The following is a 20744-nucleotide window of genomic DNA, read 5'->3' as shown; positions in this document are numbered from 1 at the left end:
AATTTTTAAAAAATTTATTTATTTTTTTGATAACTTCCATAATTGTAAACAATATTCCATGGTAATTCCTTCCCTCCCCCCACTTTTCCCTTTGAAACTCTACTCTCCACCATATCTGTGTCCCCCCCCCCACACCTAGTCTCTCTTTTATCCAGGCCATTTGGTGTCTGGAGGAGCACACTGTAAGGAGTCCTACCCTTCCTTTGGCTCTTACATTCTTTCTGCTACCTCTTTCACAATGGACCCTGAGCCTTGGAAGATGTGGTAGAGATATTTCAGTGCTGAGCACTTCTCAGCACAATGGTGCCTTCTGAGTCATCCCAAGGTCACTGCCATCTGAAAAGAGAAACTTCTCTAACCAAAAGTGAGAGTAGCATTAATATATGGGTATGAACATTAAGAGAAGTGCTTACTGGGCAGTTTGGTGAGCATAGTATATACATTGATCCAGACACCAGCAGTCATTACACCCCTAGGGCTCATGACTACCTGTGTTGTAGGTTTTCAATATCAGGGATGTATTCTCTCCTATGGAGTGGGCCTCCAGTCCAATTAGAGAGAGGTTTGTTTCCCCTATAACAGACATGCCACTATTGTACCCACTGGCTCATTTGGCCTCAGTGGCCAAATTTAAGGCTTGCAGTGTCCATTGCTGAGTATCTTCACTCGTGATTTCTCTTTCTCCCATTGAACTGCATGCAGCATGGCTTCTTTCAGTTTTCTGTCAGTTGATCTACATGGAGGAGGTTATTAGCTCAGTTCCAAGTAAGCTAAATTTTATGAGATATTTTGGTGAGAGATTAAAAATGCTAAATGAATAGAGAAATGTATTTTGGAGGCTTTGTTTACAAACTTTCAAAAGGAAAGGAAAGATAGCAAAGAACTTTGTTGGAACTGGGCTACTGGCATATGGGCTGGCTTCATTCTTCTGCCAATCCCAGAGAGTTTGATGAAGGTTGAATTAGTAATGGACTAATGTGTTTGGCAGATCAGATACAGAACTGAAAGATATAAGATTTAAGGTTGGAAAAATTCAAATATGTTTAAAATTACAGGCAGATAGGTTTAATTTACTGAAGCTACTATTAAACAGTTTACCACCATTAACTACTTTACACTGACACAATGGTAAAGATGCTAGAGGTGATTCCAACCAGGAAAGACTGAATGGTAGAAGTGCAAACTCTTTTGAAAGGAAGAAACCTATTCTTCAAGGTCACAATGATTTCCAACCGGTATTAACAATATGGCTGTATGGCTGCTCACCTTGGTTTTGGAAGCATGAAAAATGAGTGAAAGCAGGCCATAAAGTATACACAGTTCCAGGAGTTGCTGATGAGGTTCAGCAAATGGAGCAGGGTGATGTCCCTGGTAGAAAGAAGCCACTGAGGCCATTGTAAGATGGACCATTGTTGGCAATGGAGATCTGAAGATGTTTTGGATATACCAGGACTATGTAAAGGCTTCCATGGAGCACTGTTGTATTGGATGAAAGTTTTCCCTGGTTACTCAGCCCAGCTGGAGGGATGGAAAATGGAAAATCTGGAGACTGGTGTCACTGGTTATGGACATCTTACTTAAACTGCAGGTGTTTGACATTTACCTGATACTGATTTTCTCCACGTTATGCCTTATAGCAATGAAAATGTTTACTCTCTACCATTTGTTGGAAGTAGGAAACTTGTTTTAATTTTACAGGTCTCACAGCTAAGAGATAGTCTTGAATATCAGTTGAGACTTGGGGGTTTGGAAGAGTCTTAAAGTTCACAAAGGCTCTTAAATTTGGACTGACTACAATTTGCAATGTGAGATGATTAAGAGTTGATGGGGCCAGGGCCGGAATGTGGTAGTTTGAAAGTATGTGTCCCATGACTCAGGTGTTTCATTAAAGCTTGTAACTTGGATTGCCAGCCACCTGGCTGGAGGAGTTGTCACTGGAGGTGGATTCTGGAGTCTATCCCTAAGGTGTCATTGTGCGTGAATCTGAATTATAGCCAAAAGGTATGCAGAGAAGTCTGAGTTCTGATGGGATCCCCGCTGGTTGCCGCTTTTGGTTTGTATGCTGTTTGGCTGTTTCTCTCTACCTGGATGTATGGAAGCAGCTTCTTCCACCATTGTTGGAAGAACCCCTGGACCAGTGAGCTTAAAATAAACCCCTTCCTCCCGTAATGTGTGTCTGGTATGGATGTTCATCCCAACAATGGGAAGCTGCCTATTACACATATTAAACAAACTGTCCCTACCTTTCTAGTTTTTATGGATGGGGAAAACCATAAGTAAGATTTACTAGGAAAACAGATAATCTAACTCACTCTACCTCTGTATATCTTGTGACTCCCAAGGATGAAATCAGAGAATTCACACGGTTCAGAAGGCATGGTATTTGCAAACTAACAGCATAATAAACTTACAAGAATCTTAATTTTATGTGTTGTGGCATTTTCATATAACCACCTTATATTTGAGTAGTAATAACAGCTATGAATCCATCTGTTTCATGTCCCTGAGGCAGAGGTAGCTAGATAGTAATGATCTATATCTATATATATGTATATATATTCATATTTTTTTGGCTTTTTGAGGTAGAGTCTCATTCTAGCTCAGGCTGACCTGGAATTCACTATGGAGTCTCAGGGTGGCCTTGAACTCATGGCAATCCTCCTACCTCTACCTCCAGAGTGCTGGGATTAAAGGCATGCACCACCACGCCCAAATTTAATAATGATATTTTGTGGCCTATGACATAGGCATTTCACGTTTTACTTGTGCAACTACATATTGTCCTTTGAATCAATCACCTTTGTAAAATATATTTTTTACTGTATTTATTTATTACAGAGAGAGAGAGAGGGAGGGAGGGAGGGCAGGGGGATGGGCACGTCAGGGCCTCTAGCTATTGCAAATGAACTCCAGATGCATGTGCCAACATGTGTATCTCTGGCTTACATGAGTTCTGGGGAACTGAACCTGGACCCTTAGGCTTTGCGAGCAAGTGCTTTAATTACTATGCCATCTTTCCAGAAGCTTCCCTTCTTAAAAATACTCATTTATTTTTATTTATTTATTTAAGAGAGACAGAGAGGCAGATAGAATGGGTGCACCAGGGCCTCCAGCTGCTGCAAACGAACTTGTGATGAATGCACCACCTTGTGCATCTGGCTTATGTGGGTCCTGGGGGATCCAACCTGGGTCCTTTGGCTTTGTAGGTAAGACCCTTAACCACTAAGAGATCTCTCCAGTCCCACCCCCTTTTAAAAATGTGTGTGTAGGTACATGCATTGGGTGTGCGTGTGGAAGTCAGAAGTTGACATTGGGTATCTTCCTCAATCACCCCCCACCTTATTCTTTGAGACAGGGTTTCTCATTGGATCTGAGCTTACCATCCCAAGGACTCTATTTTCTCTACCTCCCAGCACTGGGATTATAGGTGTGTGCTGACATGCGCAGCTTTTATGTGGGTGCTGCAATCTGAACTTGGGTTCTCGTATTTTCAAGGTAATTCCTTTACAGACTGAGCCCTCTCCTCTTAATCTTCCCCTTTAATCATCAAAAATCTCTTTCTAAATTTATTGTTCCCACCTTTGCATTTCCTGTTCATTCTTCTTCAACTTTTGGCTCCACAGTCTACACCACTCTTTTTTTTTTTTTTTTGCTGGATGTACAAAATTTTAGGGCCTCCACTCAGGCCCTATTCTACTTGACCAGGTTAAAAAATTTGGTATTAAACATTTCTTTTTAAAATTTATTTATCTTTATTGACAACCTCCATAATTGTAGACAATAACCCATGATAACTCCCTCTCTCCCCTCACTTTCTCACTTAAAACTCCACTCTCCATCATACCCTTTTCCCTTCTCAATCAGTCGCTCTTTTATTCATTTATTTATTTATTTATTTATTTTGGTTTTTCAAGGTAGGGTCTCATTCTAGCCCAGGCTGATCTGGAATTCACTATGGGGTCTCAGGGTGGCCTTGAACTCACAGCAATCCTCTTACCTCTGCCTCCTGAGTGCTTGGATTAAAGGTGTGCGACACCACGCTTGGCTCTCTTTTATTTTTATGTCATCACCTCTTCCTCTTATTATGGTGGTCTTATGGAGGTAGTGTCAGATACTATGAGGTCATGGATATCCAGACCATTTTGTGTCTGGAGGAGCACGTTGTAAGGAGTCCTACCCTTCCTTTGGCTCTTATATTCTTTCTGCCACCTCTTTCACAATGGACCCTGAGCTTTGGAAGATGTGATAGAGATATTTCAGTGCTGGCACTTCTCAGAACCATGGTGCCTTCTGAGTCATCCCCAAGGTCACTGGCATCTGAAAAGAGAAGCTTCTCTAACCAAAGGTGAGAGTAGCATTAATATAAGACTATGAGCATTAAGTGAAGTGCTGACTGGGCAGTTTTGTGAACACATTATATACAATTATCCACACACCAGCAGATGTTACAACCCTAGGGCTCATGACTACCCATTGTAGGTCTTCAGTATCAGGCATATATTCCCTCCCATGGAGCAAGCCTTCACTCCAATTACAGAGTGGTTGGTTTCCACCACAACAGACATGCCACTATTTCATCTGTGGGCTCATTTGGCCGGGTTGGCCAAATTTAAGACTTGCAGTATCCACTGTTGAGTATCTCTACTGGTGATTTCTCTTTCTCCCCCACTGAACTGCATGCAACAGAGATTTTTGAGATTTCTGTCAGTTGGTCTACAGGGAAGAGGTTTTCAGTTCAGCTCCAGCAGGATTTCTCAGTAGCTTTGCAGCCCAAGTATGTGGAGTCTTCAGCAATAAGGTCTTACCATCTATTCCTGGTGGGAAACCAAGAGCCTTGGCAATGGCCTGTAATGTTTGTGGGGCATCAGTGACCTCCCTGGCCAACAACTCCCTGGAAGGAATCCCATCCCTGGCACTGAAAATTTTCTAGTAACTATCTATGGCTTCTGGGTGTTCCATTGTCTAAAAAAGTAGGTTTCAATATGATTTATTTATATCCTCTTAGATTTTGATTAGCCCTCCCTCCACCTTTCCTTTACTCAATCTATTCCCCTGACCTCACTTTGGCCTTTTCAGCCCCATTAATCTGTTCTTCTACTTACATAATAAACAACACCATCCTATTACCATCCCTTTCTATTTGCTATATATCCCCTTTCTAGCTTACTGGCTTCTGCTACCGAGTTTTATTTCTACTCATTTATAAGTTCAATCATTTGTAGCTAGGATCCACATATAAGAGAACATGTGATGTTTGGCTTTCTGGGTCTGGTTTACCTCACTAGGTATAATCCTTCCCAGACCCATCCATTTTCCTGCAAATTTCATTTTTCTTTACCACTGAGTGGAACTCCATTGTATCAATGTGCCACATCTTCATTATCCACTCATCAGTTGAGGGACATCTAGGCTCGTTCCATCTCCTAGCTATTGAGAATAGACCAGCAATAAACATGGTTGAACAGGTATCTCTAAGACAGTGAGATGAGTCCTTAGGATATATGCCTAGTAGTTGCACAACTGGGTCATATGGTAGATCTATTTTTAGCTGTCTTAGGAACCTCTGCACTGATTTACACAACGGCTAGACCAGATGGCATTCCAACCAACAGTGTAGAACAGTTCCTCTTTTTCTGCATCCTCACCAGCATTTATGGTCATTTGTTTTCATGATGGTAGCCATTCTGGCAGAATTGAGGTGGAATCTCAATGTAATTTTAATATGCATTTCCCTGAAGTCTATGGATGTAGAACATTTTTTTAGGTGTTTATATGGCATCTGTATTTTTTCTTTTGAGAATTCTCTAGTTCTGTGGCCATTTTTAAAAAAATTGGGTTGTTTGATTTCTTATTATTTAGTTTTTTGAGTTCTCTGTCTGTTTTGGATATTAATCCTCTGTCAGATGAATAGCTGACAAAGTTTTTCTCCCATTCTGTAGGTTGCCTCTTTGCTCTATTCAGTGTCCTTTGCTGTACAAAAGCTTTGTAATTTCATGAGGTCCCAGCAGTTGATCGGTGGTTTTATTTCCTGAGCAACTGGGGTTATATTCAGAAAGTCTTTGCCAAGACCAATATGTTGAAGGGTTTTCCCTACCTTTTCCTCTAGCAGTTCAGTTTCAGGTCTGATATTAAGGTCTTTGATCCATTTGGAGTTGATTCTTGTGCATGGAGAGAGATAAGAATTTATTATTTTTTTTAAGTTTTAAATTTTTTTGTTTATTTTTATTTACTTATTTGAGAGCAAGAGAGAGAAGGTGGGGGGAGGGAGAGAGAAAGACAGAGAATGAGCACACCAGGGCTTCTAGCCACTGCAAATGAACTCCAGATGCATGTGCCGCCTTGTGCATCTGGCTAACGTGGGTCCTGGTGAACTGAGCCTCGAACCAGGGTCCTTAGGCTTCACAGGCAAGTGCTTAACCACTAAACCATCTCTCCAGCCCAAGAATTTATTTTCATCCTTCTACAGATACACATCCAGTTTTCCCAGAACTGTTTGCTGAAGAGGTTGTCTTTTCTCAAATGAGTATTTTTTTGGCATTTTTGTCAAAGATTAGGTAGCTGTAGCTACCCAGACTTACCTCCATTCTGTTCCATTGATGTACATGTTTGTTTTTGTGCCAGTACCATGGTATTTTGGTTACTATGGTGCTGTAATACAGGTTATGTAGATATTTGAATTTTTGTGATTCCAAATGAGTTTTTGGATACTTTTCTATTTTTTGTGAAGAATGCCATTGAGATTTTGATGGAGATTGCATTAAATGTGTAAATTGCTTTAGGTAAGATTACCATTTTCACAATATTAATGCCTTAACCGCTAAGCCACTCCTCCAGCCCTGTCGTAATCTTTATTATTTCTTCATGTCTACTGATTTTTATTTTGCCTTGTTCTTATTTTTCCAAGGCTGAGCTAGAGCGAGACCCTACCTCAAAAACAACAACAACAAAAAAATTAGCTAAAAAATCCCAACCAACCAACCAAACAAACAAAAAAACAGAGATCCAGAGTCTACAGAAAACAACATTAATTCAGATCTCTATCTTGCCCACCAAGGCTCAGGGACTATTGTGAAAGACGGGGTGCAAAGATTGAAAGAGCCTTAGGATGGATGGGAATAGTCTGAGACACCATGTTTCCCCCACTGACTGAGGCCTCTTGGTCTCCATAATGAATTCCAATAACCCTACCGAAGACCCTCAGCAGAATTGGGGCCAGGGAGGAGTCTGTGTGTGCAACCTTTTTATTAAAAAAAATTTAAAAAGGGCTGGAGAGATGGCTTAGTGGCTAAGGCATTTGCTGGCAAAGCCAAAGGACCTAGGTTTGATTCCCCAGAACCACAAATAAGTCAGATGCACAAGGTGGCAGATGTGTCTGGAGTTCATCTGTAGTGGCTGAAGGCCCTGGCGAGCCATTCTCTTTCTCTCCCCCCCTTTCTATCTGTCAAATAAATAAAAATAAAATTAAAAAGAATCAAAATAGAATGAAAACAATATTTCAACTCTATCTTCAGTTTTTCAAATATGAGCCTTACATTCCTCAAAAAACTACTGATTCATGCTTTTTGTATTTTTCCTATTTTTTTAATTCTAATTTTATTTTTAAAAATTTTTTTGTTTAGAGCCGGGGGTGGTGGCGCACGCCTTTAATCCCAGCACTCAGGAGGCAGAGATAGGAGGATCACCGAGAGTTTGAGGCCACCCTGAGACTACATAGTGAATTCCAGGTCAGCCTGAGCCAGAGTGAGACCCTACCTTGAAAAACCAAAAAAAATTTTTTTTTTTGTTTAGCTGGGCGTGGTGGTGCATGCCTTTAATCCCAGCACTTGGGAGGCAGAGGTAGGAGGATCACCACGAGTTCGAGGCCACCTTAAGACTACATAGTTAATTCCAGGTCAGCCTGGACCAAAGTAAAACCCTACCTCGAAAAACCAAAAAAAAAAATTTTTTTTTGTTTATTATTTATTTGTTTATTTGAGAGTGACAGACAGAGAGAGAAAGAGGCCGAGAGAAAGAGAGAGCGAATGGGCACGCCAGGGCTTCTAGCTACTGCAAACGAACTCCAGATACATGCACCCCCTTGTGCATCTGGCTATTGTGGGCCCTGGGGAATTGAGCCTTGAACTGGGGTCGTTAGGCTTCACAGGCAAGTGCTTAACCACTAAGCCATCTCTCTAGCCCTGTTTTTCCTATTCTTCATGAAGGCTTGAAGTTTCTATTATTCTTATTCTTTTGTTTTTTGGTATAAGTATGATTTTGAACATGCCTTTAAAATTTATTCTTTAAAGCATATATAGCTTATGATACCCTTTTTACTAAAGTCATAAAAATTAAACTTTAGCAGGGTATAGTGGCACACACCTTTATTCCTAGCACTCAGGCTAGGAGGATCACTGGGAATTTGAGGACAGCCTGAGACTAATGTCAGGTTAGCCTGGGCTACAGCAAGACTCTACCTCTAAAAACTTTAAAAAAAAAAAACTTTAAAAATTAGAGACCCTTAGGCTTATTTCTCATTTTGGAAACTTATATTCTTTCTCCAGGATACATCTTAGAACATGTAATTTAGAAATGATTCTTGATATTTCATCTACAAAGTGAATATACCTTTTTTAAAAAGCATAAAATGATTGCATAGCATCAGGTATATTATGATAAACTTGCAATAACTAGCATGCACTTACCTTAACAAACTCCTTTCTCTCAATCATCTCATTACCATCTGTATCCAGCATTTTAAAGGCAACATGAAACCCAGTATGAGGTTCTGTAATGAAGTGAAAAATGAGCATTTAGTAGTAGGCAGAATGCAAATTATTTATAGCTGGGAAGATGTGAAACAAAGCAATGGAAGCTATGTAAGCAAGTGCCAGATGAAAATAATGATGTCTTTTTAAAGTTTTCAAGCATGGATATTTGGTGTCTGGGCTTTGCCCTGCTGTTCCTACACCTTGGCCATGGCTGCTGTCCTGGAGCTCTGCCCTTCACAGCAAAACTAACGTGACAACTCACTTCTTTACCTTCATTACTACCTTTCCTATGTTCCTTGGCTTTTTTCATAATTAGTATTATTTTTATCTTTCCTTTCTTTATTAGTATCTTACTTATCTATAGCACATTTATCAAAATTAAGAAATTAACACTGCTGTAGCATTATGAACCATAAACTTCAGATTTTATTTGGATTTCATATATATATATATATATATATATATATATATATATATATATATATATATTTTTTACTTATGCTATTTTTCTGTTTGAGGGTCAAATGCAGGAGACCATCCTGTATTTCACTGTTATGTTTCCTTAGTCTTGTCCTATAAAAGTTTCATCTTTCTCCAGTTTTTCAGGATACAGGCCAGAAATCTTATATAATGTCAAATGATGTTTTTTTTTTTTCTTTAGTATACACAATATATTTGTTGCAGTCAGCTTCTGACTACTGGGACAAGCATCCAACTAGAAGCAGCTTATGGTAGGAAAGGGTTTATTTTAGGCTTACAAATTCCAGGGAACACCATCAATGGTAGAAGAAACTGGCTTATTCCCACAGATAGAAGCAGAGACACCAACAGCAGCCAGCAAACAACAAAAAGCATGAACAGCCAGAAATCCAAACTGCTCTCCACACACTTTAAGACTAGATTCCAAGATCCACCCCCCAATGACATACTTCTTCAGTAGGCCTCCACCCACTGGCAACTCAAGATTTAAGCTTGAGTCTATGAGGCCAGACATTTAAATCACTACAACACTTAAATTGTATGATTCTTCTGTTCAACAAGCTTTCTACTCAGAAAACAAAGTTATGGGGTACCATGGGTGAAGGAGGTAGGATAGTCTAAAGGGACAGCTTCATTTAACATTATTATTTTATAGATATAGAAATTAAGGCATCAATATTTATTTTTATTTTTATTTTTGAGGTAGGGTCTCATGTTAGCCCAGGCTGACCTGGAACTTACTCTATAGCTCCAGGGTGGCCTTAAACTTTTGATGACCCTTCTACCTCTGTCCTCTTGAGTTCTTGGATTAAAGCCGTGTACCACCATGCTGGGCAGCACCAATATTTTTAATGCTAGACATAAATGTCATACTTTTAAAAATGCTGTTTGTTAAGAACAGGGAATTCCACATGATTGTTGTATAAAGGTGAGGGATACTTACTAGTGAGGATTGTAAGCAAGAAAAGATATTCAGTATACGAAATTACTCCTGAAAGAGAATAAGGACAAAGCAGAAATTAAGTTTTAAACAGCTTACAAGAAATACTTACCCCCCGCCCCCTGGCTTGGAATGAATTACACCCTTGGTGTTCCTGGGTCTTCAGCTTGAAAAGGGTAGATCATGAGATACTATAAGTGTGTGAGCCAATTCACTGCAGTGAATTTATGGATCTATATTTATTTGAAGTTTGGTTTGTATGGTACTTTATGTAGTTTCTACTTAAATTTTCCTATTCATACTATCTCAAGTAAAATATATTTAAAATGATAACACAGCTTTATATCTTTAAAAATATTTTATTTATTCAGTTGAGAGAGAGAGAGAGAGGCTCAGATAGATACATACAGAGATAGAAATAGAGAGAGAATGGGTGTGCCAGGGTCTCCAGCCACTGCAAATGAACTCCAGACACATGTGCCACCTTGTACCTCTGGTTTACATGGGTACTGGGGAATTGAACATGGGTCTTTAGGCTTTCTAGGCAAGCACTTTAACTGCTAAATGATCAGTCCAGCTCCCAGCTTTATATCTTTTGAAAGTCAAATTATATAAGTTAAAATATAATAATTAAAGTTTTTATGGCAGCAACTTGTTCTCTCTTTGGGAAATCATTATTCCCATCCTTAAACATGTAGTTTGGGTAAGATGATCATGCCTTTCCCTTGAGCTAGACACTGAGTGGCCTAGGTCGATCACTGTATTCCTATAGGGTGGAAGGAGGGGTGGGAAAATGATGTGGACCCAAGCTAGTGAGTGGGCTGCATGAGTCTGGCTCTAGGATCTGTTCAGGAACAGCCTTGAAAATTAGAAACTGGGTGATGTTTGGATCCTAGATTAAGCTAGGTTTAAAGCAAATAAACAAACTTCCTTGCTTAATCAGATAGATTATTGTTTCAATTTTCATTTCCTTAATAACTACTAATGTTGAACATTTTTATTGACAAGTTTCATACATGAACATAATATAATTTGATATCATCCCTTCCCATTATCTTCTTATGTCCTCACTTCCTCTGTTCCCTTTCCACTAAGCCCCTTCTTCATTCTTACTGGTCCCTCTTCTACTTTGATATGCTTTTCTTTTTTTAAAATTTTATTTTTGTTTATTTTTATTTATTTGAGAGTGACAGAGAAAGAAAGAGGGAGAGAGAAAGAGAGAGAGAGAGAGAATGGGGGCATCAGGGCCTCTAGCCACTGCAAACAAACTCCAGATGCATGTGTCACCTTGTGTGTCTGGCTTATGTGGGTACTGGGAAATTGAGCCTCAAACTGGGGTTCTTAGGCTTCACAGGCAAGTGCTTAACTGCTAAGCCATCTCTCCAGCTCTGATATGCTTTCTTTTTGCCCCTCCCCTCACCATCTATGATGAGATGTTGATGGGCTTAATACTGTACAGGTAATGTTGAACATTCTTTCAAGTGTTTAATAGCCATTAGCTTAACTTTGGAGAAATGTCTATCCAATTTTTTAACATATTTAAAAAATACTTTAAACCAGGCATTGTGGTGCATACTTTTAATCCCAGCATTTGGGAAGCAGTGGTAGCAAGATCACTGTGAGTCAAAGGCCAGCCTGAGAATACATAGTGAATTCCAGGTCAGCCTGGGCTAGAACAAGGCACTACCTCAAAAAAAAAAAAAAAAAAATTTTTTATTTTTTTGAGAGAGAGAGAGAGGAGGGAGAGGACAGAGAGATAAAGAGGGAAAGAAGCAGAGAGAGCGAGAATGGGGCCACCAGGGCCTTCAGACACTGCAAACGAACTCCAGATGCATGTGTCACCTCGTACATGTGGCTTATGTGGATACCTGGGTTGTTAGGCTTTGTAGGCAAGTACCTTAACTGCTGAGCCATCTCTCTTGCCCTAACATACATATTTTTAATATATATTTTATATTTATTATTAGATATGGACATATTTTGTATATAAGCATCACATGTTGGTACCATCCTTTCCCTCCTCCCTGCCCCTTTTCTGAAGAAGCCTTCTTCAATGGGGTTGCAGGTCAACTCCACGGGTATTGTGAGTCATGCATTATGGGGCAGCAGTCAGTTATGGGGGAGCCCTAACATATTTTTAATTGCTTTTTTGTTATTATTGAGTTGTTGGAGCTCTTTATCTATTCTTTAAATTAGTCTCAGGATGGCCTTGAACCCATGGTGATCCTCTTGACTCTGCCTCCCAAGTGCTGGGATTAAAGGAGTGTACCACCACACCCAGCAAGAGGATGCTTTCAAAGAAACCCAACGCTAGGGTACTTATAAAAACAGTTTTGGGGCTGGGAGATGTTCAGTGGTAAAATGCACTTGCTTGCAAAGCCTTCCAGCCAGGGTTCAATTCCCCAGTACCATGTAAGGTCTGATTCACAATGTGGAGCATGCATCTGGAGTATGCTTGCAGTGGAAGAAGCCCTGATGCACCCCAGGAAAAAGACTGCCTTGATTTCAGAAGAGCCTTTGGGTTTTGGGGCCTATTGAAATGTTAAGATTATAGGGACTTCTGAAATTGAACTAAGTGCATTTTGTACTATGAGATGGCTATTGGCTTTTCAGGAGCAGGAGCCAAAGGTTATGGCTTAGAATTGATGTTTTGGGGTATCAAATTCACAAGGAATGGACTTGTGATAATGGGTAATCTTTATTGTTAACATGATTGGATTTAAAATCACCCATGAGACATGTCTATGTCTATGTGGTGTTTCTAGGAAGGTTTACTAAGGACAGAAGATATACCCTGGATGTCCATGGACCAGCCCTAGACTTAACAAGAAAAAAGGAGAAAGTGAGCTGTGCACCAGCATTTATTTCATTTTATGACCAGCTGCCTCGTATGCCCACTATCCTACTTTTCCTCATGTGTCTCTTCAAACTATGAGCCCAAATAAGCCCTTTCTTCCTTAAGTTGCTTAAAAATTTTATTTTTAGCTGGGCATGGTGGTGCATGCCTTTGATCCCAGCACTAGAGAGGCAGAGGTAAGAGGATTGCCATGAGTTTGAGGCCAGCCTGAGACTACATAGTGAATTCCAGGTCCGTCTGGGCCAGAGTGAGACCCTACCTTGAAAAACCAAACCAAACCAAACAAAAAATCTTAATATTTTATTTATATTTATTTATTTGAGGCAGGGAGTATGGGGGAGGGAATTGGAGCACCAGGGCCTTACAGACACTGCAAACGAGCTCCAGATGCACATGGCTTATGTGGGTCCTGAGGACTTGAACTTGGGTTTTGGCTTTGCAGGTAAGCATTTTAACCACTGAGCCATTTCTCCAAGCTGTTTTCTCCATTCTGTTTTGTTTTTTTTTTTTTTTTTGGTTTTTCAAGGTAGGGTCTCACTCTGGTCCAGGCTGACCTGGAATTAACTCTGTCATCTCAGGGTGGCCTTGAACTTATGGCAATCCTCCTACCTCTGCCTCCCGAGTGCTGGGATTAAAGGCGTGCGCCACCACGCCCGGCTCCATTCTGTTTTTTAAAATTTATTTATTTACTTATTTTATTTGAGAGAAAGAGGCAGATAGATAGACAGAGAGAATGAATGGGTACACCAGGGCCTTCAGCTACTGCAAAAAACAAACAAACAAACAAACAAACAAAAAACCTCCAGACACATGTGCCATCTTGTATATCTGGCTTACGTGGGTACAGGGGAATTAAACCAGGGTCCTTTGGCTTTGTAGGCAAACACCTTAACTACTAAGCCATCTCTCCAGCCCCAATTCTATTTTTGTAGATATCATTATTTGTTCAATCAAAAAGTTTTTTGGGGGGGCTGGAGAGACGGCTTAGCAGTTAAGGCGTTTGCCTGCAAAGCCAAAGGAACCCGATTCAACTCTCCAGGACCCATGTAAGCCATATGCACATGGGGGTGCATGCATGTGGAGTTTTTTTTTTTTTTTAAAGTTTTGAGGGGCTAGAGATGGTTCAATAGTTATGGCAATTGCCTGCAAAGCCTGACAACCTGATTTGATTTCCTAGTACCCATGTAAAGCCAGATGCATAAAGTGGCGCATGCATCTGGAGTGTGTTTGTAGTGGTTAGAGGCCTAGGCATGGCCATTCTCTCTTTCTTTATCTCTGTCTCTCTCTGCTTGAAAATAGCTAAAAATATTTAAAAATAGTTTTAAGCAGATATCATATGCCAGGCACTGTGCCTACAACTTAGAAGTTTATAAAGAAAGCTGGGTGTGGTAGCATACCCCTTAGATTCCACCAGTCAGGAGGCTGAGGTAGGAGGGTCATTTTGAGCTTCAGGGCAACCTGGGCTACATAGTGAATTCTAAGTCAGTCTGGGCTACAGTGAGACTGTGTCTCAAAAAAACCAGGGGAAAAAAAAAAAAAACCTAACTGCCCCCCCCCCCAAAAAGCCTACCTCCTCCACAAAAAGAAGGAAGCTTACAGAAGAAAGGAATAACTTATTCTTTCAGGAACTTACAGTCTTTAGAGGCCAGCAGGTGACAGACATATAAGCAGTTTAGTAAAATGCATGGTTGGAAGAAACATATGAAGAATAATGAACGGAGGGGAGAAAACAACTCTCTTCCACTGAGGAAGTATGAAATGGTTCACAGAAAAGGGGAAGCATGGGCTAGTTCCCCAATTCAGAAGAAAGCTAGAAGTAGAAGGTGGGTTGTAAAGTAGAAGGTGAGAGAACAACACAGGCAAAAGGAATGGCATGTGCAGAGAACAGAAGCATGGGCAAAAATGACACATTATGTGGAGGACAATGAGAAGAGAGAAATCAAGTATGGGGAGGGCATAAGTCATAAAGGCTTAAAGACTCAGTGATGGGAGTTGGATCCCCCTTCTCCTCTCCTTTTTTTCCCTTCCCCGTTTTTTCTATTTCTTCCTCCCCCTTTCCCTTTCCCTTTCCCTTCCTTTTCCTTCTTCCCCTATAGTGGAATCTAGGGGCAAAGAGAAGGATATATGGAAGGTTCCATGACATTTTCTGTGTTTGGATGAGCTAAGTGAAGGGTTTTACCACCAAATTAAACAGAGTGAGTTGGCTTAGGGGAAAATGATATTTGGAAACTACTGACTTCAAGGTAACTGGGATCAAAGATCAATGTGTAGCAGCTGGTTTGTAAATACAGATGTCTGAGGCTCAGGAGATGAGTCCAGGCCAGAGACAGTGACAGATTTTAAAATAAAGAGGCCGAAAAACATCCATATGTGAGACAGAGTTCTACGAAGTACCATGTTTAACAGGCAGGAGGAGGAACAGTGTGTATAGAAAGAATGACAGAGAAGAGGGACAGTGTGGTTTCTACAAGCCAAAGAGAACTTGAGACACATGGTTTTCCCTAATGATGACCATGATGATGACTGCAGAGACTTCTTACTGATGCTTTACCTTAGATACTATGCCAGATATTTGAATATGTTACCCCCACTCTAACCCTGAAGTTGACAGTACTATTCCTAAGAGGCCCTAAGGAAGCTCCACAGAAATTGTGAGGCTACATGATGCCTCTGTGCTCAGCTAGCATGGCCCGTGGTGGACAGAGACTCCAGGTGGAATTGTACAATACAAGTATAAAGGCCTAAGTGAAGGGAATCCAGTTTGGACAGAGAGCAGCTCTCACTCTACCCTTTCATGCCATTTCTGCTTTTCATCATTTTGCACCTTCACTGTTGAATGATTGTCATCATTAAGCTAGCTTCTCTAGTTATGATATCTTTGCCACTCTCTCATTAATGGAGGCTTTAAAAATATCTTTATCTAAATGGAAGGAAGGTAAAGGTTATTTTCTTCTTATGGTCATACGATGTATGTTGACTTAGAAATGTACACTCTCTAATATTTGTAGTCACTTATTGTGTCTATAGCCTCCTTTGTACCCAACATCTTTCATCATCCTCTTTCTTCTATTTCTCATATGGAGTTTGCCTAAGGGGGAAAAACATACCAAACAAACAAAGTTCCTGCTATGAGCTTCCATTTATTATTTTCTACAACTCATCAGTAAGGCCGTTCTCTCAGTCATTTAGAAATTGTAGGTTCTCTTTCAAGAAATTGTGAAAATACAAGATCCTCATAATAGGAGAAAAAGATGATGACATCAAAATAAAAGAAAGAGGGAGGGGATATGATGGAGAGTAGAGTTGTGAAGGGGAAAGTGGGGGAGGGGAGGGAATTATTATGGTTTATTGTCTAAGTACAGAAGTTGTCAATAAAAAAAAACGAAAAACAAACAAAAACAAATCACTGAGACAACAGAGATTGTTTCACTGGAAAAAAAAAAAAAGAGAGCGAGCGAGATTGTGGAGATGTATGATTACTGCCTGTGTTCACTGTGAGAGCATCAACAGCCTTCCTGCTAGGGAAAGAACAGGGAGAGGAAGCTCTCTACTGGGGAAATGTAGTTCCATGATGGAAATTTTCTTTCTCTGTAACTGAAAGTTAAATGACATAAATAAAGCAGAAGTTACTGACAGTCTCAGTGTTATCTGGAAACAAGCACCTGTTTTTCTCCCTGTGGGATTATAAACAGCAAAGGTGGTAGAGAAACACAGTGACAACCTACCTTCTGGAGACCAGAAGTCTGACTTCAGATAGACTACTCAAAATGCATTTCTCTGCTGCAGACTAGAAGGTGCCAAAGATCCTCTCTCCATTCCTCATCTGCTTCTATGGAAAACTATTCCTCACATCTCTGCTAGGAGAGGTGGAAGGAACAATCAGGAGAAACCAAAGAACATCTATAAGGCTGTTTTCTCCTGTCTGAACAACCTAGACAACACTTAAAATAGAATAATGTGCTAGCCCAGTTCCAAAGCTTCCATTAACCAGCTTCCATCACCATTTCTATCACTACTTACTATTGTCTTCATACAAGAGAATGAAATGTTTCTACTTATTGCTCTTTGAAATTTCAACACCCTCATTGTACATAAGTCTCAAAAATGTCACTTGTCATTTGTCAAGAATGTCTCATTTTCTTCAAAGTTCTTAAAATCTCACCTCTAACCCTCATTATCTTTTTTTTTTTTTAAATTTTCTTTTCATTTTTATTTATTTATTTGAGAGTCACAGAGAGAGAAAGAGGCAGATAGAGAGAGAATGGGTGTGCCAGGGCTTCCAGCCACTGCAAACGAACTCCAGACGCATGCGCCCCCTTGTGCATCTGGCTAACATGGGTCCTGGGGAACCGAGCCTCGAACCGGGGTCCTTAGGCTTCACAGGCAAGCGATTAACCGCTAAGCCGTCTCTCCAGCCCCTCATTATCTTTTTTGAGGTACAGTTTCTCATGTTTTTTCAGGACTGACTGGTCAGCCCCTTCCTTCAATCTCACCCATTAGGATGGGAATGCTTTGATTTCCCAGTTCAGGTGGTTCTTGTTGAAATTTATTGTATCTTTCTGAGACAGGAGTTTCACTATGTAACCCAGGCTGCCTTAGCCTGCAAAGTGCTGGGATTACTATAGGTCTGTCCCACCATGCTTGGCTGCTTCTTGGTCTTTATTAAAGAAGTCAAAGAAGAAACAACTAGAACATAGCAAGTATGGAGTCAGTGAAGCAAAAAGAAGAGAAAATTCTAAAGAGTTCAAGGGTACCGAACATTGCTGGGGTGATGTAAGTCCCAAATACAGAATTTTATCCTTGGCTCTAGTAACAAGGGAGCACTGTTGACCATGATAGGAACAGTACCCATGAAGGGTAGCCAGGCTTTACAGTGAACTGGAGGTGAGAAGGTCATACTACACAGAAGAAGAAGTTGGGCTATGAAAGTGTGGAAGTTGTTTTTAAGTTCACATATTATCAGAGGAGTGATGTGTTAGAAAGAGACTGGTGATATGATAGAAAGAGGGATTAACAACAAGGTGGAGGTCAGGACAACAGAGGAGGCTTAGAAAACACACGCTTCTTGAAAGCAGCAGAGCTACAGTGATGGTGGAGACAGATGAGTACAGTTGAAGTAGATGCACTAGTAAAGAAAGATGAAGGTGAGTTCTTTTTCCCTTTATGTAAGGTAAAATCTTTAGAAATTGTTAAATTCCTTCCTACATGTACATACTTCACAATATATTTTAGCAATTTTAATTATGAGTATGAGTTCAAGTGCAGAATACTAGAATATCTTATAATCAATAAAAAGGCAGTACAATAAAAACTTGTTTCATGTTCAAAATTATCACTCTCCGGTTTGTTTTCTGAATTACACAGCTGCAAGTGACATATCTTCACATACTAAACTATATGCAAATACTGTAAACTACATTAGATAGAGTAGTATAATGACTAATCTCAATTTAAATGGTATCTAGTTCAGGAAAAGAAAAGATATTCTATCCAGTTGGAAGTCATTAAACATTAAGGTGTTAAAATGTTGCTCACCAGGAGGCAGAACCTTTCAGTATCCCTTACAAATAGTTCAAAAGGAAATAAAAAAGAAAAGCTGGATTATAATTTCATGATTTTTTTTGAGGTAGGGTCTCAATCTAGCCCAAGCTGACATGGAAGTTACTCTGTAGTCTCAGGCTGGCCTTGAACTCATTGTGATCCTTCTACCTCTGCCTCACAAATGCTGGGATTAAAGGCATATGGCACCACACCCAGCCTTTACAATTATATTTATAATAAAAAAGATTTTGAACAGAACTACCCTGCATGGGTGGATAATGCTGCTCTAAGCAGTCATAGGCTGTTAAGGAAAACTGCAGCACTAGGGGTGGGGTATCATCCAGTGAGTTGTGAGAGGCCCTGAACAATACAGGCCAATGTTCTTGTTGCCTACCAGAACTAGATGGTAAGGTCCTGTTGCTGAAGACAGCACATGCTTCAGTTGCAGGACACTGAGAAGTCAAGCAGGGACTGTGCTGGACTCCTCCCTGCTGGCTAGCTGTCACAGTGTTAAAAGTGCTATGTAGAGTAAGCCACTAGGCAAAAAAGTACCAACATCTTATCCAACAGTGGACCCTGCAAAGTACACAACTGAACAGCCAGGTAAGTTCTTTCTACTGGTATGATAGTGGCATGATGGTATGGGGATAACAAACCATTCTTGGATTATATATGAAGCCTGATCCACAGTAGGGAATCCATACTTGGTACTGAAAACCTACTGAAAAGCTTATGGCTGGGGAGATCAAGGCTCTAGGAGGAAAGCTACTACAGTTGTTTGACTAAATGGATATGCTGAACCAAACTGTCCACTAAATATATTTATGCCCAAAGGCTAGTGCTGCTCTCAGTTTTGTTAACAGAAGCATCTTTTTAAGGTTGGCAGCGACTACTAGGGAGATTCAAAACTTGCCAATACACTGAGAATAACTGACCATTTTTAGTGAGCTCAGAGATAAATTGAGACATCTCTACTATACCCTTCATGGCTCACGGAACACTGAGAAAGAAGGTATGGAAAGAATGTAGAGCCAAGGATGTGAGGAGTGCTACGGAATGCTATCTTCCAGACACGAAGTAGCTACTGCATCTATGACCTGCCAGAGAGCCATGACCTGTATACGTCCTGCACAGTGCTGGACTCACTAACATTTTGTCATGGATAGTGGAGGAGGGAGAAAAAAAGACAACAAAGTAAAAGAAGGACTGGTTGGAAAGGGGCTCAGCTGGAAAGAGGAGGGTAAGGGAAACAACAGAAGCTAACAGGAGCAGTTATGATCAAAATATAGTATGTACATATATAAAAACTGTCAACAAAAAAGTTAAAAAATATTTAGTGGATTGTGAAAGGAAGGGGACAGGTCTGTTTGTGCAGATCTCAGTGATATGTTTGTATCACCCACTCCCGATGTCCTTGTGAGACACATCCAAGTAGAACATTAGTCACCCTGGAGTTGTACTCCTGAGCTTCAGGAGGGTGGAAGAATGTGCCCACCATTCAGACTGCAAAACTAAGTGTGGCCAGCAGAGGGCCATGGTATACAAAGAAGGGAAGTTACCAAAGTGAAGACAGTTCCTTCACTGTAAGCTCAGAACCAGGATGAATCATAGGAAAACAAGTTCAATGGACACGGCTCACTGCCACATCCATCTAGTGGACTCCAATTTTAGAAGACCCAGAAAGAAGCCTTTCTAACAGTGATTTTTTTCTTTTTTGTTTTGTTTTCCATTTTCTTCTTTTTAGTACATTTTAGAAGTATTTTACTTTATCCTATTGTTTTTTACACTCAAGTTATACTTTTTGATATTTGTTTATTTGAGAGAGAGATAATCACAGAAAGAGTGAGTATAGGTACACTGGGGTTTCCTGCCACTGTAAGTGAATTCCAGACCCTTGTGCCGCTTTGTGCATCTGACTTTACAAGGGTCCTGGGGAATCAAACCAAAGCCGTTAGATTTGCAAACAAGCACCTTTAACCCCTGAGCCATCTCTCTGTCCCATCCTACTCTTTCAAAAATGGTTTCAGGAGCAGGGGAGATGACACAGTGGATAAGAACACTTGCTGTGCAAGTATGAGGGCTTGATCCTTAGCAGTTTGATTGGGGAGGGGAGAGGACAGGATGGCAGCACATGTGTACACACATATTGGTTTAATGTTTTGATTTTTTAAAATTTTAT

The 20744-nt window shown here is 40.3% G+C and overlaps 1 protein-coding gene across 1 annotated transcript in view; it reads right to left on the bottom strand.

Annotated features, from left to right (window-relative positions):
* Micu2 (mitochondrial calcium uptake 2) overlaps positions 1 to 20744 on the bottom strand; it is a 127915-nt gene that overhangs the window by 31229 nt on the left and 75942 nt on the right. The window contains exons 5-6 of the mRNA XM_004670526.2: positions 10171 to 10218; positions 8682 to 8764 (exon numbers count right to left, since the gene is read on the bottom strand). Coding sequence (XP_004670583.1) covers positions 8682 to 8764; positions 10171 to 10218 — 131 coding nt within the window. The remainder of the gene's footprint in view (positions 1 to 8681; positions 8765 to 10170; positions 10219 to 20744) is intronic.

This window comes from Jaculus jaculus, chromosome 7, assembly GCF_020740685.1.
Source record: "Jaculus jaculus isolate mJacJac1 chromosome 7, mJacJac1.mat.Y.cur, whole genome shotgun sequence".
Lineage (NCBI taxonomy): Eukaryota > Metazoa > Chordata > Mammalia > Rodentia > Dipodidae > Jaculus > Jaculus jaculus.
This window is presented reverse-complemented; position numbering and strand designations above follow the sequence as displayed.